This window comes from Gossypium raimondii, chromosome 8, assembly GCF_025698545.1.
Source record: "Gossypium raimondii isolate GPD5lz chromosome 8, ASM2569854v1, whole genome shotgun sequence".
Classification (NCBI taxonomy): Eukaryota; Viridiplantae; Streptophyta; class Magnoliopsida; order Malvales; family Malvaceae; genus Gossypium; species Gossypium raimondii.
In genome coordinates this window covers 1,277,519-1,300,174 of record NC_068572.1, presented here as the reverse complement: position 1 = coordinate 1,300,174, position 22,656 = coordinate 1,277,519, and the positions used below count along the sequence as shown (strand labels likewise).

General features: G+C 33.4%; 1 protein-coding gene across 1 annotated transcript in view; it reads left to right on the top strand.

Annotated features, from left to right (window-relative positions):
- The window catches only part of LOC105790104 (callose synthase 9), a 29,849-nt gene extending 8,780 nt beyond the window's left edge, over nt 1–21,069 (top strand). Inside the window, exons 12-52 of the mRNA XM_012617519.2 lie at nt 505–581; nt 1,166–1,241; nt 2,137–2,259; nt 3,080–3,182; nt 3,286–3,409; nt 3,530–3,719; nt 3,829–3,881; nt 4,001–4,061; nt 4,148–4,229; nt 4,686–4,735; nt 5,564–5,650; nt 5,775–5,851; nt 5,966–5,990; nt 6,223–6,317; nt 6,443–6,524; nt 6,634–6,794; nt 6,880–7,000; nt 7,951–8,048; nt 8,967–9,057; nt 9,136–9,296; nt 9,399–9,508; nt 10,941–11,075; nt 11,908–11,976; nt 12,047–12,224; nt 12,390–12,504; nt 13,628–13,747; nt 14,498–14,613; nt 14,696–14,779; nt 14,869–14,981; nt 15,524–15,576; nt 15,990–16,166; nt 16,664–16,711; nt 17,559–17,717; nt 18,209–18,322; nt 18,421–18,509; nt 18,597–18,752; nt 18,837–18,939; nt 19,499–19,618; nt 20,181–20,231; nt 20,327–20,509; nt 20,632–21,069. Coding sequence (XP_012472973.1) covers nt 505–581; nt 1,166–1,241; nt 2,137–2,259; nt 3,080–3,182; nt 3,286–3,409; nt 3,530–3,719; nt 3,829–3,881; nt 4,001–4,061; nt 4,148–4,229; nt 4,686–4,735; nt 5,564–5,650; nt 5,775–5,851; nt 5,966–5,990; nt 6,223–6,317; nt 6,443–6,524; nt 6,634–6,794; nt 6,880–7,000; nt 7,951–8,048; nt 8,967–9,057; nt 9,136–9,296; nt 9,399–9,508; nt 10,941–11,075; nt 11,908–11,976; nt 12,047–12,224; nt 12,390–12,504; nt 13,628–13,747; nt 14,498–14,613; nt 14,696–14,779; nt 14,869–14,981; nt 15,524–15,576; nt 15,990–16,166; nt 16,664–16,711; nt 17,559–17,717; nt 18,209–18,322; nt 18,421–18,509; nt 18,597–18,752; nt 18,837–18,939; nt 19,499–19,618; nt 20,181–20,231; nt 20,327–20,509; nt 20,632–20,868 — 4,467 coding nt within the window. The 3' untranslated portion in view covers nt 20,869–21,069. The remainder of the gene's footprint in view (nt 1–504; nt 582–1,165; nt 1,242–2,136; nt 2,260–3,079; nt 3,183–3,285; nt 3,410–3,529; nt 3,720–3,828; nt 3,882–4,000; nt 4,062–4,147; nt 4,230–4,685; nt 4,736–5,563; nt 5,651–5,774; nt 5,852–5,965; nt 5,991–6,222; nt 6,318–6,442; nt 6,525–6,633; nt 6,795–6,879; nt 7,001–7,950; nt 8,049–8,966; nt 9,058–9,135; nt 9,297–9,398; nt 9,509–10,940; nt 11,076–11,907; nt 11,977–12,046; nt 12,225–12,389; nt 12,505–13,627; nt 13,748–14,497; nt 14,614–14,695; nt 14,780–14,868; nt 14,982–15,523; nt 15,577–15,989; nt 16,167–16,663; nt 16,712–17,558; nt 17,718–18,208; nt 18,323–18,420; nt 18,510–18,596; nt 18,753–18,836; nt 18,940–19,498; nt 19,619–20,180; nt 20,232–20,326; nt 20,510–20,631) is intronic.
- The last annotated feature ends 1,587 nt before the right edge of the window (nt 21,070–22,656 follow it).

The following is a 22,656-nucleotide window of genomic DNA, read 5'->3' as shown; positions in this document are numbered from 1 at the left end:
GACCCGCCTCTCTTTCGGGTTAGTAGTTTGGAGCCTAAAGTGGCAGTACGTGTAGTGGATTTATATCAATGTGTGATAATTGCAGAAATGAAGAGAAACTAGTGTGGAAGTAGCTGCAAAGCTCTATTTGCATATGGAAAAATAGAACAGCTGCACATATTTCGAACAGTCTTAGACAAAAGTTCAGTTATCTGAGCATAGTTTGGATCTGTTGTATGGATCCTGCCGGTCTGCCTTTTCTAGGTTAATGTTCTTTGAAGGAGTTCTGGGTAATTATTCAGAATGTTGATAGTGATATTTCATCCCCTTTATGTTTTAAGGTCTGACAGTTGATTTTCAAGTTGCTATGATATCCTTTATTCTTAGGAAAGCTTGATCTATTCCTGGGGTACTTTGGCTATTTAGATTGCAGCTGTTTGATACCCAAACAGAAAATTGTTTCCTCATGGGAGTTCGTGCTACCATTGTTATTTTATGACATATGCATTTAAATTTGGAACACAGGAAGCCGCAAACAATGAGAACGGCCGAGCACCACATTCTGCTTGGAGAAATTATGATGATTTTAATGAATACTTTTGGTAAGATCTTGGTAACATCGGCACTCTTTATGGAATTCTCACTTAGTCATCTCATTATCCATGACTTAGCTGCATAAAATTTTCAATGATTGGAAGTTCGTTATAATGTTGGAATAATTACATAAGCTAGTTGTAATATTAGATTAGGATTTATTCGTGTTAAGATGCTAAGCTAGGCTTATCACCCAACACTTGTATATAAATACAATGTACATGACAGAATTAATTCAAGCTTTTCTTTCACTCAAATCATCTGTTCTTTCATGTTACCAAAGCAAGTGTTGCATTAGTCCCTGCATGATAGGTTTGCCTATACTTTGTGATGTCCAAATAACAGGCCTTATGCCTACCATTGAAGAGTATACCTTGTGAAAGGTCCAATGTCCCTACACCTGAGGGGACTATTGATGTGGAGATAAAAGTAAACCCATGTTAATTTGGGGTATCTTGGGCACATAAGTATGACAATGGCCTCTCCAACTATAGCTAAATGGTTTTAGGTTGCATGCCCATCTTTTATATTTTAGAACTCTTTTGAAGTTCTCTCATGTGATTTGATGGTTGACCATCTTACTCTTTTCCAGGTCACTTCATTGTTTTGATCTTAGCTGGCCTTGGCGCAAAACTTCATTTTTCCAGAAGCCAGAACCAAGGTCAAAGGTTTGGATCTATCTAATCACTGTCAAGTAGAGCATATGTCTTAAGGGTGATCTCTTGTTATGTGTGTTCTCTTACTTATATGTTGCTCCAACCCTTAACCTTTTTTAAAGTACCCATGTCCAGCACGTATGTTTTGATGCATATTCGGACATGGGCATGGAGTTATGATCCTTCAAGAATCTTTCAAATACAAAAATCTTGATTGAAATCAATTATAAACCTAATATTTTTAGCAAATAGCATAACTGAATCATCTTTAAACTAACATATGATCAAAGTACTTTTTGCCTATGTGTTGCCCTCCCCCCTCCGCCCCTTTTCTTCCTACTTTCCTTCTCAAGCATGATAGAAATTTCAAGTGTAATTAAAGGTTACACAGTTTCTTCAAACAATTGTCTGCTTTTACAATTGTTCTTGAAATTATCGATTTTTCAAGCTAATGGGTCTTGATAGCATATCTTATTCATTTTGAGAATGTTAATGTATAATCTGTTTGAATTTTTAGCTTAAGTTTGGTTTTAGGTGCCTTTTCCTGATCCCCATTTTCTCCATTTCCGTTTTACTTATTTTACGTAAGAACCTTTTTCAGGAAAGAAAAAAGAAGAGTTTAAAGTTCATTTTGATATATATTAAATCATGAACTGTGCATCTAGTGTTTCAATGAGCTTTAAATGGAGACTGGAACATTGCAATAAGTATTGTGGTTCTTTCGTCTTCATCACTATGTTTCCTGTAAATTACACTCTTACATCAATAGCCCTGTGTTGTTGGGGATTCTGTTTGACAAGCCTGTGTTTGAATCAATACCTCGTTTTCTTTTGGTTCCTGTGTATCCTGACTGTTTCTTTATGCTGTGAATGGCATTTATGTTCTTTCTATTCCTTTTCTTTTGCAGAATCCACTTAAATTGGGAGGAGGTCAACATCGAGGAAAAACTTCATTTGTTGAGCATCGGACATTTTTTCATCTTTACCATAGTTTTCATCGGTTGTGGATATTTCTCGTTATGATGTTTCAGGTTTGTAATTCTAAATGATGGTTTATTTCCATGTACAATTATCTATTTCTTTCATTTATTTGTCTATTCTTTCTCTCCTCCTTTTTCTTCTTCTTCTTTGATTTGGTGCATAAAACTACAGAGAGCACCTGCCAATAAAATGTAACTTTTCTCTTCTCCTTTTCCTGTCACATATTGTTAATATATGTGTGTAATATATTTTCCTTTCTGCTATTCTAGTCTTATTTTAATTATATTCTTTTATAGAAGTCAATAATATCCATATCCATCTCCATCCGTCTCTCCCTTGCCCTCTCCTCTTAGCAATCTCCTTATTTAGGTACAAAAACAAAATTTTTGTTTTCCCTTTGATGTAGTCCAGAGTATCCCTTCAGAACAAATGCATTAGAGAAATGACAAGGTACTGAAATACTTGGAACTGAAAGAGCTATTAGTACTCGTAGTTTTCTCTGCTTATTTAGTTTATTCTATTAGGTGGTAGTTTAGGCCATATACTAGCCACTTTTCTAATGTCCAAAAGTTCAATTTTCATTTAATTCTATAGTTCTTTCAAACCGCCCCATCTGTCAATATCTATCTTCTGCCATCTGCAGAGAAAAATTGGAAACTACCTGATCCTTGTTTCTTGTTTTAGCATCTTTTATCACACTTCCTCTGATCTTTGAATCTGTCTATGTTCACTCCTGTTTTGTGCTACAATAGAGTTCTTGATTTCTCTCATCTTTGAGTAGAATTTTTCTCTTTCAAATGAAAGCTAAATTATTCATGATTATCATTACATCTTAAATATTTTTATGGGCTGCTTGCTTCTCCTTTTTAGGGTCTTACAATCATTGCATTCAATAATGGACATCTGAATGCCAAGACTTTACGGGAAGTTCTTAGTCTTGGTCCAACTTTTGTAGTGATGAAGTTTACGGAAAGTACGTATTTTATATATATAATTTTGTTCTGCTATTACTGATGAGTTCATTTTGTACTTACTGCTAAAATATTTTGCTTAAAAGTTCTTGTTTCATAATATAGGTGTTTTGGATGTCATCATGATGTATGGTGCATATTCGACCACACGACGCCTAGCTGTTTCCAGAATTTTTCTTCGATTTATTTGGTTTAGCATTGCATCAGTCTTTGTATCTTTCCTTTATGTGTATGTTCTCAGTCAATTTGCTGAATAATTCTTCTCTAACATCATTTCATGGTTTGACTTGTCCATAATTGGTTTACACAAGCTTAACTTTCCTTTGATGTGTATCCATGACTAATGCAGGAGAGCTTTGCAGGAAGAGAGTAAACCAAATTCAAACTCAGTTGTTTTCAGATTGTATTTGATTGTTATAGGCATCTATGGTGGTATCCATTTTTTCATAAGTTTCCTTATGCGGATACCAGCATGTCATCGTTTGACCGAACTGTGTGATCACTTGTCTTTGATTCGCTTTATCAAGTGGATGCGTCAGGTTTTTGTTTTTTAATATTTTGTACTTGTGATTTTTGTTGGTTATTGCATTAGTTTTTTTGCTGATTCATCTCTTTATTATTTTACTATTTGCTGTATTTTTCTTACAGGAACGATACTATGTTGGACGTGGCATGTATGAGAGGACTACTGACTTTATTAAGTAATCTCTAATCTCTGACCTTGGGATTCCTTGATTTACATACCCTTGTGCTCATTGGAAGCAATGTTCCCTTTCCTTTGAATGCTTGAAGTACTCATTTAATATTTTATGATGTCCAGATATATGATTTTCTGGCTTATCATCTTGAGTGGGAAGTTTGCATTTGCTTATTTTTTCCAGGTACGAGTCATTTACCACAGAAACTTAGCGTGGTCGTTGATCTTTTATTTAAATTATCTTGTTCATGGTCTGTCCTAACTTTGCAGATCAAGCCACTGGTGAAGCCGACAAGGACAGTCTTAACCATGGATAATATAGAATATTCTTGGCATGATTTCGTATCTAGAAGTACGTGATTTGCTTGTTCATGATATGAACTTCTATAAGCATTGTATATTTTTATTATATGGTGAAATGCCTGAAACAAGTGCCTTTTTTTGTATATATGTTAGAATGTGCTGACTGATATTTCTACCTACTTGAATACATGATTTGCATGTCCACATCATAATTTTTTATGATAAAGTAAATATATTTGTATTCTATATAGTCATTTCTAAAATTCCTTCCTTTTCCTAGTGTATTAATGTTGAATGTGCTGATTCATATCCCTTACCATGGAATTAAAGCTCATAAATCTAAACTTGACTATATAGATATTTATAGCCAATGAATCATTAGTTGCTGTGTGTCCTTTTTCCTCCTGTGCTTTTTTGCCCCTTTTCTTTTCTATTGGTAGTTCTCATTCTATTTGTGCTTGTAGAAGTGTTATGTTAGTTTAATTGAATATCTCCTTGATTGCAGATAACCATAATGCTCTGACAGTGGTTTGTTTATGGGCTCCAGTGATAGCTGTAAGTTGGAAATTCTGATGCCTCTGAATATATCAAATACTAGTGGTATTCCTTGTTTTTTCCTGATAGGTCTAGTGTAAATTTGGTCCTTTTACTAGGTCAATGTCTGTATCTGGATTTCTGATAGGTAGAATACTGATAGTCCTGGTTTTCTTGGTAGGGCTAAGATTGGATTTGGTGATTTTATTCTCTTCATCTAAGTTTTGATGAATTTGATCCTCATGTTCCCTTTAAGAACATCTGATGATGGTGTGAAAATTGTGTCGTTAGCTTTGACCATTTGTCTTTTTGTGTGATGTGGCACATCAAACCTGAATCTTTTATCTAGGTACTTCACGTTAGCCCAAAGAAACATTTATTTTTAATAAAAGATACAGCAAATTGTTTTATGGTATCCAAAAAATTATTGATTATTATTTAATTAAAATAAAATATGTACTTTTTGGACTGGTATTCACCATGTGATCAAAATATCACTGCGTGCTTTGTCCTCACCAAAATGCCATGCATTCCAAAATAGCGGTATCAGTTTAACACACTCTTCAATTGTCTTCAAACCTAGTTTTAGTAAGTGTATGGATTAAATTCATTAAATTTGAAGGTGGCTGACCAAACCTGTTGATCAATTTCAGACTTTGAGCTTCTTGATGCTTATGTGGCTGAATGGCTCACGGTGTCATTTTGAGATATAGCTTACTTTGATGGGATTCACTTAAATTATGTGGATGCGTTTTTAAATATAGTGGAGACATTTCAGCCTTTTAACTCTCAATAGTTCCCTTTTGTATTATTGTTATTTATGTATTTCCCCACTTCCTTTTTTCACAGATGTATCTGTTAGACATTTACCTTTTTTATACTGTCTTATCTGCTGTGTGGGGATTCTTGCTTGGGGCTAGGGATCGTCTCGGGGAGGTATGTAGTTTTCAAACAACCTAGATCTATTTTGTACGAATGCTTTACCTTTTCAAGATCTATTCTGTGCAAACCAAGATCTATAACTTGATTTGTTCTCTGAATATTCAACATGACATTTCAGATTAGATCGTTGGATGCTGTCCAAAAGCTTTTTGAGGAGTTCCCAGATGCTTTTATGAAGAGACTCCATCCTGTTAGGTCTGACCCATGAACATAGTACAGCAATTGTGGTTCTATTGAAATGATTTATATATCTGTTCCTTTTTCCATCCCTCTCTCTTGGTCTTAAGACAGGTTTTTTTTTAATTGCAGGGCTTCGGCATCCTCTTCTAGTGAGGTAGGGGTTATGACTAAAAAACAATAAAATATTAGTTTTTGAAAATTGGATGCTTTTCATAGTTATTGTTGGTCTAGAAGTGTTTTAACTATGGTGATATTGCTGCTTCTGATCATGGTTTCCCTTTAATCTAAAGGACCAAAGTTCTCTGCATTCATCCTTGTTTTATTATTTCTCTAATTATAAGTCATTAGCTAATTCACGGGTAACTGATTGATTTGTGTTTCTACAGGCTGTGGAGAAGAGCAAGTTTGATGCTGCTCGTTTCTCTCCATTTTGGAATGAGATTATAAAAAATCTTAGGGAAGAGGATTATTTAACTAACTTGTGAGTGTTGTTGGTTTCTTTCTTGTTGATTTATTCATTTGGTTTGGCTCTTTGATGGATTGCATATTTGGAGGGTCCATATCGTTGCTATTTCTGGTTATTCACTTTTTTTTCCTTTGTTTCAGTGAAATGGAATTACTTTTTATGCCTAAAAATACTGGGAAACTCCCCTTGGTTCAGTGGCCCCTTTTTCTGCTGGCCAGCAAGGTCATAGATTTTGTTCACTATATCATCTCTTTTATGTTATATTTTATTCTTTTTGTGTTAAAATGATTTTAAACCTGTGAATGGTTTCATCTTCAATGTTCTATTGCAGATATTTTTGGCTAAAGATATTGCTGCTGAGAGTAGAGATTCACAAGATGAGCTCTGGGAAAGGATTTCAAGGGATGAGTATATGAAGTATGCAGTTCAGGAATGCTATTATGCCCTCCGATATATACTGACAGCAATACTGGAAGCTGAAGGAAGGACGTGGTAAGTTTTTATAAGCTAGCGTTTTTGTAAAGAATTTATGTTATTATAATATATTTATATACATATCTATTTTCTATACTCTTAGGGTTGAGAGGATATATGAGGGCATTGAAGCCAGTATAACGAAGAAGACTATCAGTGATGATTTTCAACTAAACAAGCTGCAGCTGGTTATTTCACGTGTTACTGCTCTCTTAGGAATTCTGGTTGGTTTTATTTCCTTTATGTTTGATACACTTGTGGTATAAAGCAGAAGTATAGTAGTTTAGTCTTGGTTTGCTTTATGTCTTTTATGCTTCCGATTTCTGGTTGTATATTTGCTTTTAGTTTTTATTGTCATTTTTGGTGGTTCTTCTTCTGTATGCTTCTGTCCTCTACTATGATGGAAAAACATGGTTGAAAAAACTGACTTTAGAGCGGTTGGTCAGATCGGCTCAACCGGCAACCAATCACTTGTCTGGTTCTGTGCTATTTAAGGAACTGAGGGTTCCTTGAACCAGAGCTGGTTCAATCTGTAAAAAACCAGGAAAAATTTTAGTTGATCTTTTATAATTTATTTCAAAAATCTTTTTCTGAGTTATGGAATTTAAACCCATAGCCTCATAGAATTATATTAAAGACCTTAGGGTACCTAAATGCATATTTTTTTGTTTATTATAAACAATGTTTGATATCTTTTAATATTAAATCTAATGTTTAAATGTTAAAAAAAAAGTTGAATTGCCTGGTTTAGGTGCTTGAACCCTAAATTGGAGCTCTGCTGGTCTGACCTCCTATTCGTTCTTTTATATTTAACAAACCTTGCGGAAATGTGTCTTTCAGCTGCTCATCTTTGATATACTAATTTCAAAGTGAAAATGACTTGTTTATAAAAGCCTGCATCATGATTTTTCTCTATACAAATTTCAAAGGAAAAGGTTAAACAGTAAGTTGTTGGCAAGGGTAGGAGTGTAATATGTATATGAACAGATGTCTTTGGGGTTTTCTCGTTATCTTTATATATTACCTTCCATGTTTCTCATAAAATTCTGTATCTGTATATAGGAATAGGTAGTATGAAATTGGATAATTTTCTTTATGTTTCAGTTTTCTTTGGATTGGTTGTTGGATTTCTTATATTTATTTCTGTCCTTTGGTTTGATTGTGGCTTAAACAGAATCAGGCTGAAAAGCCGGAGCATGAAAAAGGTGCTGTTAAGGCTGTTCAAGATTTATATGATGTTGTACGACATGATGTCCTTGCCATCTATTTGAGGTCAGTCAAATATCTTAGCCTGCGCTTAGGTGTGGGATATATAATATGCTATGAAGCATGGACATAGCTTCCTTCTCCTCATATCATTGTTGAATCAGTGTCTGGAATACATAATGGACACTCAGGGACACAACAAACAAATGAAAAATTGGACAAGGTCTATGCACGCTTTGATATGGGAAAAATGCAGAATGGCATGGGATGATGGATTTTTTGCCTAACTTTTCTCCAAAAGTGAACCCTAATACTCCACAAGAAATTAATGGAACACCTCAATTAAGAAAATATAAAGAAGCATTGAGAACAAAGCCATCTTTTTTCTTGGGGGCCTTAGATCCATGCAGGGGAGAAGATAATACATTGAAGAAGTGAAAAGAGATGAGCTGTTGTTTTGCTCAACCTGATGATTTCAGCTTCCACATTGTTAGGAAACAAGAGAATAATATTTGAAGTGGATGGAACTTGGGTTCTTTATTGGATGGCTTAAAATTTTATTGGATAATAACTTTTAAGTTTACAAGATTTTCAGGCCATTTTTTATAATACTAAATACAGTTATAAAAATGTCAACTTAACCCGTGGAGTAATGGCAAAAAACTTCTGTTGAAATGAAGTCTTGGTTGACATCAAGTCCTGGGTTTGATCCTTGGACGCCCCTTACCCCCTCCCCTTATCAGAAAAAAAAAATACAGTTATCAAATAAGTTTAAAATTTGAGGGCTTGTTGCATATATATTCATTCAAAATCAATAAGAGCACATAATATATATGCACATATATATATATTATATTATAGCTTTCATAACCCAGCTGTGTTTTTTGAAATTGACGTGCCACATCCTTGTACCTGTTTCTGTGTATGTGCTTCCAAGATTTTATGTGCTTTCTACTAACATGTAACTTTTGTTGCACATTCCAGGGAACACTCTGATCAGTGGCAGAGCATATTAAAAGCTAGGACTGAAGGTCGATTATTTGCAAAGTTGAATTGGCCTAGAGATCCCGAGTTGGTATGTTAGGGTTAAGATAACTCTTTTTTTTGGTTGCTTTGCTTCTGGTGACATTATGCTACTTCTGTTAATATGCAGAAAGCACAAGTCAAAAGATTGTATTCTCTATTAACGATCAAAGATTCAGCATCAAATGTTCCCAAAAATCTCGAGGCGAGACGTAGACTGGAGTTCTTCACAAATTCACTTTTCATGGATATGCCCCCAGCAAGACCTGTGCAGGAGATGCTGTCCTTCAGGTTATAGTTTCTCCTTTTGTAACAGTTTTGCCTTTTGAGGTTTTAGTATATATTCTTGGTTGATTCCTTGTTCTCATCCATATTTTCGATAATCACTTGCAGTGTTTTTACCCCATACTATTCTGAGATTGTGCTTTATAGCATGAATGAACTGTTAAAGAAGAATGAAGATGGAATATCTATTTTGTTTTACCTCCAGAAGATATATCCAGGTATTTTCCATCTCACTTTTCTATGATAACAGCTGAAGATTATTGTATTTATTGTTTTGCCTTTAAGATTTGTAATAATAATATATTTTAATAAATTTTATATATTGTGGAGAGTTTCAATTGCATGTTAATTTTATATTCATTCAGAATTTAACAAAATACGTGATCTATACATATGGGTTAAAATTCTATCACGATTGCCTTTTAAAACCTACTTACGAGTTCCTACAAAACATAAGACCAAATTTTGTAATTTTTAAATATAGACTACAACATCTAATCCCTAGCAAACTTAAATACCTACATTGTTCATCTTATATTTTTCCTTAAATCCTTTAATGTTGTTTTAGGCTTTAATTTTCATTCTTAATCACCTGTGGTTTTAATCAATTCAAATAATTAAACCCATCTTAATTGTTGATTTTAACGGAGCTAATTTTCAAGAAAACTTTGAACATTTGTTTCTTTTATTGGTTAAGGAAAACGAAAATGTGAAAAATTTCAAAGTTATCAATTTTATAGTCATACATAATAAGATGAAACGAATTTCAAAGTAATAAACTGAAATTGACAATTCATTCAGAATTTAACAATATTCATGATCTATACATATGGGTTAAAATTCTAATAATCTGAAATTGACAATTCTAGTTGTGGAATTTGTTGAGACTTCTTTTATTCATTTGAGATTCTTGGACTATTATGGACTCTTTGGATGGTTAGAGGAATTTAAATTTTTATTTGATTTTTGGTCGTGATTTGAGAACTGATCTAATGAAAAAACTTCCACTACAACTTTGATTGATGGAAAAATTCAATAGGCAGAGTGGAAGAAATTGACAATGAAAATGGAAAAATAGGGGGCAGCAAAATAAGAGATTTAATGTGCTGTAGTCTAAGTAAAACAATGTTATTGGCAGCAAAAGAATGAATATCCTTTTGTTTAAAACCCATTCCTTCCCTTTCTAACTTGAATCCAAACATAAAACTAAGTACTATTTGCATTTGTATGTTAACATGGTATTTGCCTTCTTTGAAAAGCAAAAGTGGCAACCAATCCAAGAATATGTTTTATTTGTATCTATGCTTTTTGCGTATGTCCTGTTTATTTCTTTTGCTTCATGCTTGATTCGACCATTTGGTTGAAGTTAGGATATATTTCTTACATTGTTTGTTAATTGTTTGGTATCTATTTTTCTTTTTATGCAAAATTGATTGTGCTGAGTGATGGTTAATGCAATTAAGGTCAAGGGTTTTCTGTTCTTACTCTTTGCTTTTGCTTCCATCTTCCATACTTGTTCATGTCAATTTGATCGTCAGATCATACTTGTACTCATTTGTCCAAATTTTGTAGTCAAAGTGATGGACTTTTGATGAAACTGTATCTTATTCTGGATTATGCTGGTTTTATGAACTCACTTATTTACTGCAGATGAGTGGAAGAATTTTCTTGCTAGGATTGGCCGTGATGAAAATGCAGCGGAAACGGAACTTTATGATAGTCCTAGTGACATCCTTGAACTTCGTTTTTGGGCCTCTTATCGAGGACAGACACTGGCAAGAACTGGTAAAAGTTTCCCCTTGTCTAGCTTGTTTGCTGATGCTATTTCTGGGCAACTTAAAATAATGAGAATGTGTTTTCATATAGACTCACAAATATTAGTATCGTTCTCCAATATTTTGGAGGCGGAGTTACTTATAAATCTGCAAACAGACTTCTATGGTTGCAATATGTCTATTTAATAATTGAGCAATTGATTTTAAAAAAATATATATATTGTAAATGAATGCTTGTCTGCCATTTCATCCCACTTCCGATGTTGAAAAACCCACCGCTAGTGTATTTAATTATAATCCTATCTATTATATGTGAAAAAGTTTTTTGGTCTTTTTTTGAAATCCTCCTTATATAGAGTGGGGTGGGAAAAACAACATAGTAATGCAGTTGCTGGTTTTGAGAGGAGTTTTCTGATAGATCATTCCTGTTGAAGCTGACATTTAGATTCTTTAACTCTTCCATTACAAAGATTAAAGTATCAGATGTCACCTTTGAAGTTTTGGATTGTTCTAGCAGATTTGCCGGTGCACTTAATATAATGGATTGTTCTAATTGCTGATAGCCATTTCATTTAGTTTCTTTGATGTATATGACTAAATGTATCTGTTTCTGTTGCCATTAGGCAACTACCTGACTAAGAAGTCATTTTTGTACTTTCAAAATTTTTGACATGACTATCCCTTTTAATATTCCTTTTCAGCATTTGATTCTTTAGTTGAGCCATATTTTTCTTGGTTCCATCAGTCCTATTTTTTTTTTTTCTTTTCTAGATGCTTTTCTTGAATCAACATAAGTTCCTACAGTCCTATACATTTAACTTATATTTGTTTGGGATCTGCAGTTCGTGGCATGATGTATTATAGAAAGGCTCTTATGCTTCAAACCTATTTGGAAAGAGAAAATGCTGGAGGTTAGTCTCTTCAATAATAACAGGTTTTATTTTTGGTATTTCATTAATATATTTATGCTTGAAATATCAGATACAGAGGCTGCACTTTCTAGATTGGAGACAACTGATACCCAAGGTTATGAGTTATCTCCCGAAGCTCGTGCACGGGCAGATCTTAAGTTTACATATGTTGTTACATGTCAAATATATGGAAGACAAAAGGAGGAGCAGAAGCCTGAAGCTGCTGATATTGCATTGCTGATGCAAAGGTGGGTTGTAGTGTGTATTATTTACCTTTGTTTTCTCATTCTTGTGTTGCAATTAGTTACTCTTTTCTTGTCTAGTTTTTACTGTTCATTTTGCGGAAGATTCTTTTCTCATGTTTGGTTATATTTTCTCTCTTATGGTAGCTAATTATTTAACTTTGATGTTAGAAATGAAGCCCTTCGTGTTGCTTTCATTGATGTTGTTGAGACACTGAAGGATGGTAAAGTGCACACTGAGTACTATTCGAAGCTTGTGAAAGCTGATATCAATGGGAAAGACAAGGTTGGTTTTTCTTTTTGGGGTTTTCTAAATTATCATTATATGTAGAAAATGATCATGAGTTCTTGGCATTTAGAAACTTGGAACTTAGGGTTTATTATAGGCAGATATGTAGAGGTAGCAGAGTTTATGAGGAGGAATATCTACATTTTATTCCTTCAAGATACTTGTTCGACGTACAAGAAAGCTAAACCGTGGGTGAATAGGGGCATAAATTATCACTTACAGGTAGAGATATGAAGAGGAATGGGGTCGTTAGAGATATGAATAAGATAGGATCTTAGGTCCTTAACCTAATATTTAGGTAATAAGTCTTTGAGCATATCACTGCTTAGGCACCATGAGTAGGCTTTAGATGATACGAACAAGTGACAATTTTGGGAGGACTTAGACAAAGCGGTGAGTTTAATGGACATGTAGAGGTTAGTTTAGTGGGTTTGAGAGTTTTCTTAGGGATATGGTTTTGCCGATAGAAATGAGGCAAGAAACACCATACCCTAGGACTAAAAGGTGGAGGTTTAGGGTATTCCTCCTAGGGGTGTAATGAAACACTTGTCTTCGTATGCTACTCGAGCATTACTTGAGAAAAAACTTGAATTCAATTCCGCTATTACCAAGTGAGATGAATTCAAGTATCTTAATATTAGAGTTGAGCAGCTTGCAGGCCTAATTGAACTTTTTTTGTTTATAATATAATTTTAATACTTTTAACTTTAATTTACTATTGTACCCTAAATATATATTTGAAAATAAACCATAACATTTCACCTGTTGATTGATAGTTTATTTCCATATTTCGATAAACCCTAAGCCTTAGTTCTCTACGTACTTGGAAGGTTAAGGTTAAAACTTCCTCTACCATATTATTATTGTGCTGTTTCTGTTGAAACTGTTCTTCTCTCTCACTTTCACTGACTCTTTGGAGTGTTGATATATTGGTTCCCCTCTTAATGATGCCTTATATTGGTAAATATTTTCAAACTCTACAAATATGTGCCGTTCTGTGTCAATGTAGTCTATATGCTTTGTTAACTTGGAAGATTTAGTTGAGAAAATAGTGGTGAATTCGAAATGAATTAGTTGACTATTATCAGCAATTTGCTCATGATTTTTTCTGGTTTTGCAGGAAATCTATGCCATAAAATTGCCTGGAGATCCAAAACTTGGTGAAGGCAAACCTGAGAATCAAAACCATGCAATTGTGTTTACTCGAGGAAATGCAGTTCAGACAATTGACATGAATCAGGTGACAGATAGTTGTTATCCTAGTCAATTTTTTTGATCTAAGAGCTTTCAAGTTAGCTGAATGTGAAACAACCAAATTGTAAATTCTAATCTTAATCGGAATGTCCGTAGAGGTTTTATGTTTTTCCATAGGATCTAAATTTACACATTTTGATTGTGCATCATTCACATATTAAGTAATGCTTTGCATTTCTTTATATTTATCAAAAAGCCATGGTGTCAATTACATTAGTGAGTTCATGCTAAATAACATAATCAATAATGTTGTTTGTCTCACCGTGTGAGTCATGTTCATATTGTGCCGTACCGTCATTTGGTATATTTTTGTTTTGTTTGGTTCACCTTTCAGTGGCCTAAGCTATTAGTCTATATGATGTAAGCTGCATTTGTCACTCAATACAGTCCACTTTCACTACCCACCATTATACATGAACATGAAATGATACATTTAATCAATGTGGATTAATTGCTGTCAACTTTTAAACCATTGTCCTTATTCTTTCGTAATATCTTTCTCGTTGTTTACTTTCTAATGCCTTATGTTCTCTGATATGTATGTTGTACTTTACAATCTTCACTTGATTAATGACTCTGGTACTTCATGTCTCGTGTTTCCTCTTATGCATGCTTACTACTCATACGTTGATGACTTCCACACTTTTTTGTGAAATTTTGCCATAAAAATTGGGAAAATATTTTTGCAATTGTTGAGATCTTTTTGATTTTATGTTTTTTTATTATCTCGATCCAGGACAACTATTTTGAGGAAGCCTTGAAGGTGAGAAACCTTTTGGAAGAATTTGACCGTGATCATGGCATACGTCCTCCTACTATTCTTGGTGTCAGGGAACATGTATTTACGGGAAGGTAAGCTTATATTAAGTCTTTTCTGTTTGTTTGATGTTTATTATGATTCTCTTGACATCTTTACCTTACAATGGATGTACAGTGTCTCTTCTTTAGCTTCTTTTATGTCCAACCAAGAAAGCTGCTTTGTTACTCTTGGTCAGCGTGTTTTAGCAACTCCTTTGAAGTAAGTGAATATCTGAATAAAGGTTAGTTGCATAACATTTTAGACTTCCAATTTGGACTAATTGAGTTGATATGCTATTTAATTTCCAGGGTCCGGATGCATTATGGCCATCCAGATGTTTTTGATAGGGTATTCCATATAACAAGGGGTGGTATCAGCAAGGCTTCTCGTATTATAAACATAAGCGAAGATATTTATGCCGGTATACAAGTTTTACCTGATAAGAGATATTATAGTAAACTGGTTAGAAATCTATCAAATTTAAGTCTCACCATTGACAACGACGTATTTGACACTATTTGTTGAAGTCCTTATTGTGAAGGGGAAATGAATAGTTTTGTGTGGTATGGGTTGACTGAATCCTTAACAATCTCTCTTCTCTCCATTTCTGCTTTTTCGCATCGATTGAGGCTATTTGAAACTGACCATTGCTTCTTATTCTATTATGTTTCAAATTTTAGTCCAGTTATAACTTTTTCTGGTCAAGTCGTCTATCTGACCTTTTTATGTCAGTTTTTTTATTAACTTAAATATCATAAGACATCTTTAAAGCCTTTAAATCAAACATTTTCATAAAAAATGTCAATTAAGTATCTTAGATAAAGATCAGACATGAAGATGTTTGACTTTGAGGTCAGATAGTTGCGGTAGTATCTTGTATTTCTCTGTGTCAATTATTTTGAGGTTAGTTTGAATTATTTCTGGTTCTTTTGTACTTAATAAACTTTGGATGTTTATTTGTAGGGTTCAATTCAACTTTACGCCAAGGAAATATCACTCATCATGAGTATATTCAGGTAAATGCTTCCCCTCACCCTGGTCTCTATGGGGATTTAGATATGCCAGTTGGAGAATTAAATTATGGATTTTTTTTTATATGGCTTTAGCTGTAACTGCTATTTTCATTCAAGATATATATTGTAGAATATTTAGGTTATTTCATATTAATTAGTATTACTTCTTTTCCAAGTATTAGGGCTTTAGGGTTATATTTCTGTCTTTTGTATCTTGTTAGTTTCTTTCGCAAGTTATAATTATGCCTGTTACTTTACTTGGGAGTTCTTAGATTTAGGATCTACTGATATTTTCTGGGTATTTTAGTATTTGGATTTTTTCTTGGTGTTTTGAGTTTTAGAATACTTGTTCTATAGCATATCTTTGTGTAGGTCTACACACCATTGAGGTATGAGTTAACAACTTGAATTTATAGGTTGGCAAAGGACGAGATGTTGGGCTCAATCAGATTGCTTTATTTGAAGGGAAGGTTGCTGGTGGTAATGGTGAACAGGTTCTTAGTCGAGATGTATACAGGCTTGGGCAGCTCTTTGACTTCTTCAGAATGATGTCATTCTACTTCACCACTGTGGGATTCTATTTTTGTACCATGGTATGCAACTGTTATGTAACTGATATTACTTGTTTACTGATGTTAAGCGTAGACTGAAACTGAATTGAGCCATATATCTCGTGTGTGTGTGTGTATTATAAGTACACTTATATATATTACTAAATTTTTATGATTCAGTGTTCATGTAGTAGTACTAGTATTAATGTTTGTCTTCATCATACTTTTAGTTCTATATATTGATTATATACATGTTTGTTGTTTACAAATTGGGCTTATTGTGAAAAAAAAAAGTGATGTTATTAATCAGAAATATGTGCCTGTTATGGGCAAAGAGTTTCATGCAGTTTTGATGCCCTTTAATTTATGCTACACTCTTTCTTCTTTGCTTTTCTTCTCTTCAAAATGTCAGTTATAGATGGGTTTTCCTCCATGCTAGAAAATGTAATGCAATTAATACTTTTATGCAGCAGCATGTATCTATATTATTCAAAAAATTTATTTCCATTGCTGAACAAATTTATTTATTCTTTTTACAGTTAACCGTGCTGACTGTATATATTTTCCTTTATGGAAGGGCTTATTTGGTAAGTTAGAGTTTTACATGTATTTTCTGATCAATTTCATATTGTACAATTGGAATTATAGCATATGTTTGTGATGTTAAGAGTTTATGATATTTTAAGTCTATTGCATTTCAGTCTCCATGTTTTCTATCTTATATTTTATTTATTTATTTTTCTGTTTGGCATCAAACTTCTTGAACCAACATGAAAATTTTCCATGATTGATAAATTTAATACTTTTTATTTAGGAAATAGGAGAAGGCTGAAAGTAAATGGCAATTTGCTTGGAGTGGTATAAAATGCTAGCTTTATACTCATTTGACCAATAAATAATTCAAGGGTCTCATGTCTGATCAAGGTTGCATTCGAAGATAACATTTTAAGATGACAAACAGAAATATTGTGGTGAGGGGGGCAAATCTATGTGTTGGGATAATTCACTTGATTTCTACAACGCACATTTTATAAAAAAAATTGTTTGCATATACAGAACATCAGTTATAAAAAATGAAGTGTTGTGAGCTAACAAACTTAAAGCCCAATCACACCCATAGGCATTGCTGTTCAACTAAAATCTATAAGTTTTAACTACAATTTACGCAAACTAGGTGATTCCTTGAATGTAGAACCTAATTGTCTAGTAGTAATGTCTCTCCTTTTCTACTAACATTATCCCATGTCCTTTTTTCAGTCTGAAAGTTGTTTTTTTCTATTTAAGTTCACTGTAGTGTTAGGCTTTACTGTATTTGTTATTTTTGGGTTGTCCTTCATTATTGTGTGGTTATTCACACATACATGAGTATTTGCATTTGTGCATGTACACATGTATGGTTGCTTAGCTGGATATTGACCCAAATTTTTGTTCCAGGCACTTTCTGGAGTTGGTGAAACAATGCAACGGCGAGCTCAGATAATGGATAACGCCGCTCTTGAAGCTGCTCTAAATACTCAGTTTCTGTTTCAAATTGGTATCTTTTCAGCTGTGCCAATGGTTTTGGGCTTCATCTTGGAGCAAGGTTTCCTAAGGGTAATTGGTTATCCTGCATCTATCTCGATATCTTTCCACATTGAATTTGATTGTCTTGGTTTCATGTGAATTTGTGCACAAAATTCAACATGAGTGATTGGTGGGCTTGTCATTCAGTTGTTGTGTTCTGGCTTTTCTTTATTTATGTACTTATGTTGAAAGCCGTGATGGTGATTTATTATACTGATCAAGGCCTGTTTTGTTTATTTCACGCTTTTCTTATAACTAAAACAAAGCTCATGTTCTCACCATGTAAATCGTTGCATTAACAAAATATTACTGTTTTAGTTTCTACTATGAGTGGCATTTATCTGAAATATTTAATGCTTTAGATCCAAAGTAGCCTCCAAGAGCCTGACAAAATATTTTCTAGTATCATAATCATCATCTGTTTCAATCTCTATTGACATATGTGTAATACTTCCTCATTGTTAAATTTTACATTATCCAGTTAGTTTGTTCCCCAATTCTTACTTTTCTTTCTTCTGCAGGCTATTGTCAGTTTTATTACAATGCAGTTACAGCTTTGTACTGTTTTCTTCACATTCTCCCTGGGTACAAGAACTCATTATTTTGGTCGGACAATCCTGCATGGTGGTGCAAGGGTATGCTTTGTCTCGTTGTACCTGATTTCCCTGTTTCTTTATTTAAAAGAAATTGGGATCTAGGTGAGTGATATGTATTAACACTTTTTTCTTAACAGTATCAAGCTACTGGTAGAGGTTTTGTGGTCCGCCATATTAAATTTTCTGAGAACTACAGACTATATTCTCGCAGTCATTTTGTTAAAGGGTATTTCTCTCTCTTTACATATATGTCTATATATGTTTATTTTTACTGAACCAACCATATTAAGTTAAGCTCTTGTGGTGCATTCAGGCTAGAAGTTGTGCTTCTGTTGGTGGTATACCTTGCATATGGGTATAGTGATAGTGCATTGTCCTACATTCTTCTATCAATTAGCAGTTGGTTTATGGCTCTTTCATGGCTTTTCGCACCCTATTTGTTCAATCCTTCTGGATTTGAGTGGCAAAAGTAAGCAATCTTTTATTTATTTATTTATTTTTAAATGTGGGATCCTACTTAATTATGCATCTCTTTTGCCATTTTCATTTTCAGGATTGTGGAGGACTTCAGAGATTGGACAAATTGGCTATTTTACAGAGGCGGAATTGGTGTTAAGGGAGAGGAAAGCTGGGAAGCTTGGTGGGATGAAGAACTGGTATTCTTTTTGTTCTTAATATACCTATAGCTACAATAACTCTTTAGTTGATTTGTTTGTTCTATAAGTTACCGGTGTTATTTCTAATGCATAGACAAATACGTTATTTCTTTTTGATACAAGTGAACAATTACATTACAATGGGGGAAGGGGGAAAGGGTTTACACACTTAGGGATTGAACCTTGGACCTCATACCAATCAACTTGAGACCCACACAAGTTTGCCACTAAACCAATGGCGAGATTGGCAAATACGAGTTAGTTATTCATAAATGTGAACCTTTGTAGTTTCCTCAAGAATGATTAAATATTCAATTGATACATAACAAAATGCAGTATACTCGTGGAATTGGTGGAAGTACTTGGCAGGTCCATCTGTTATAGGGATTAGATCAAATTAGCCCTTTTATTATTAAATGGATTTAGTCCTTGTACTGTTAAAAAGAATCAAATAAGGCTAAATTTGACATAATTAACATTTACTGTTGAAAAAAATCAACTAGCATATACTAGCAGAAGTCAACTTTTGAGTAACAGCTTATTTTGGTTGCATCTACAGGCACACATTCGCACCATGAGAGGAAGAATATTGGAGACTATTTTAAGTCTCAGATTTTTCCTATTCCAGTATGGCGTTGTCTACAAGCTAAATGTGCAGGGAACAGATACGTCGTTGACGGTAACAACTATACTCATTATTCGATACTGTCTTCACTGTATGTTTAGCTGAAAGTTTGTTTTGATTATTAAATAATGTTTATTTGCCACTTAGTGATTTTCTTGACCGATCCCTTTTCTTTGCCATTTCTCTGAAATAGATCAATCTCAGAGAAGTTTAACCTATTTGTGTCTTCTAAATTGGAAAGCACAAATTGTGCCCTTAAAGTTGGTATATTCAGAATGTGATTGATTAGAGAAATAGTTGAGGTGAAAAAAAGGGTTAATATTTGATGCATTGACTTTGTATAATTCTATACGATATATAATTCTATGCGATAATAACAAATCAAATGATGCCTCATCATTAGAAATAAAGCTTAGTTGTAGAAATTTTTTGATGATGTGTTATCACCTGATTCACCGATAGCACTTTCCCTCTTGGCAATGAAGTAATGATCGATCTTATTTATAGTTTCCGATGGGACTTATCATGAATTAAATGCTTTGTTTAATGTAATTGTTCTAAATGCTTGTGCTTTGGGATTGGTTGCATAAAATTTGAATTGCCTGTATCTCTGTAGGTTTATGGCTTTTCCTGGGTTGTACTTGCCGTTCTTATAATCCTCTTCAAGGTTTGTAACAGATGATTTTTTTTTTTTTACAAAATAAATATTTTATAATCATGATTGATACTATGGAACTGATGAATGTCATTTGATTTAAACAGGTATTCACCTTCAGCCAGAAGATGTCAGTTAATTTCCAGCTGCTACTGCGTTTCATCCAAGGAGTCTCCTTCATGATCGCCATAGCTGGTTTAGCCGTTGCAGTTGCGTTAACAGACTTGTCTATCCCTGACATATTTGCTTCCATCTTAGCATTCGTGCCCACCGGATGGGGAATCCTGTCTGTAAGTTCCTCTTCGCCTTTTTCCTAGCGCATTCCTTTAAACACCCAACCACACGCAGAGGTTCCGATTATGTTTGGTCATTATTTGGCATGCTTTCCAATATATGTATATATGTATTGCAGATTGCTACAGCTTGGAAACCATTTGTGAAAAAGACAGGGTTGTGGAAATCAGTGCGATCGATGGCACGATTATACGATGCTGGAATGGGAATGGTTATATTCGTTCCGATAGCATTTTTCTCATGGTTCCCGTTCGTCTCGACATTCCAGACAAGGTTGATGTTCAACCAAGCTTTCAGCAGAGGTTTGGAAATTTCACTTATCCTCGCTGGTAACAATCCCAACACTGCCCTTTGATCTTTTTGATTACCATATATTTCCACCATATTTGTTTTTCAATCACCTCCCTATTCAGATAAACTTTAGAAATTCAACACTGAAAATATTTTAAGTGTTCAATTTTTAGTTAGTTTATTTTTCAATTTAACTACTTAGGATGTAAAAAGAAAACATGTATGGCGTTATTTTTTGTTTAGTATAAAATATGGTTTCATAAAAGTTTTTATTTGGTAAAATATAAAATAATGATATGGTTTCATATTTTAACTGCATGATTGACCATTTTTTAGTTTAATTTAGCAAATGGATCTTATTGTTATTTATTATTACTAGAATTTAATCCCCAGTAAAAAGGTGAAAATTTGATAATTTTAAAATGTGTATTTTACAGGACTTTTTTTCTTTCAAAATGGGAATAGTTTTAAACATATTTATAGTTTTTAAATGGAGATTTATTTTTGTAGTGATATATCATCAATTTTGTAATAAATTTTCTTTAGTAAATTTATCTGTTTATTTTGTGATAAGATCAAATCGAATAAAATGAAAATATTTGTGCAATTTGATTGTTGGTTAATTCGTTATCTCGATTAATTTGATTTGGTTTTGATTTTTGGGATCTAAGCCAAAATAATTGGATAAATCGAATTTGATTTTTTAAAATTAAAAATAGTTTTATACCCAATCAAAAAAAATCTATATAAACTCATCGCAGATGTAAATCTGTAAAATCAAATCCAAGCTCAATTTAATAATTAATTTAGTTTATGGTACATAAATAACGTAATTAAAAAAAAAAACCTAGAAGTAAAAAGCCTAAATTGGCTAATCCTTAACGTAATTCACTCCTAACTCCCAAGAGCCGAAACATTGCACTGTTGGGTGCTGACAGATCCTCCCCGACACAAATACCACAGTTTACACAGCTGCGCCGACCATTTTCTGGCGTACACCATGCCACCACCGTTGTTCCTTCGGCACCATTATCGTCTGTCTCTTCTGCCCGACGGCCCCGTTGGCCAACGTTTGACGCACCAATCAATATCATCATTGTTGGTTTTTTCCTTATCTTCGTATTGATTTGAAAAAAAATTCAATACAACACTACAGAGTAAACTTATTCATTGGTTGGGTTACTTATCTAAATTCGAAGATTCATTTAAAATTTAAAAAAGTTTAGATAAAAATATTAAGCTGAGATAATAGCTTGAGAAAAAAATAGACCCATTTAAAATATGTGTCAAGTTCAATATTAAACATTCAAGGCCCATGCTTGGCCCTATTCAAACTATTTTTAAGTTTACAATAATTTATATTATATTATTTTTATATATTATGCAATTTAGAACACATTAAAACAATAAACCTATATCATATATATAACCCTATTCTAATGTAAGCATTAAAACAATGTTAAGATGATTATATAAAAATTTTCAATAAATAAATGTATAAACTTATTAAATATTAAAATAATATAATATAAATATTTTAAAAAAATTAAAATTAATATGGCCAGGCCTAAAATATGCTTGGGTTAATCTCTTTGTAAATATTGATAGATTTGGACAAAATTTTAGGCTCATATTTCGGGTCGGATCTAGTTTGGATAAACATAAAATATGTTAATATCATGATTAGATCCGATCCGTATCTAACCCGATCCAACTCATAAACACCTTTACTACAGAGGTGTCAAGAGTTATTTTTCTCATTTTTTTCCCTCGAAGCTACATAATTATTATCATGGAAAAATTGTCTATTAGTTTGATAACTGAAAAATGGATAAGGGATATATGATTCAAA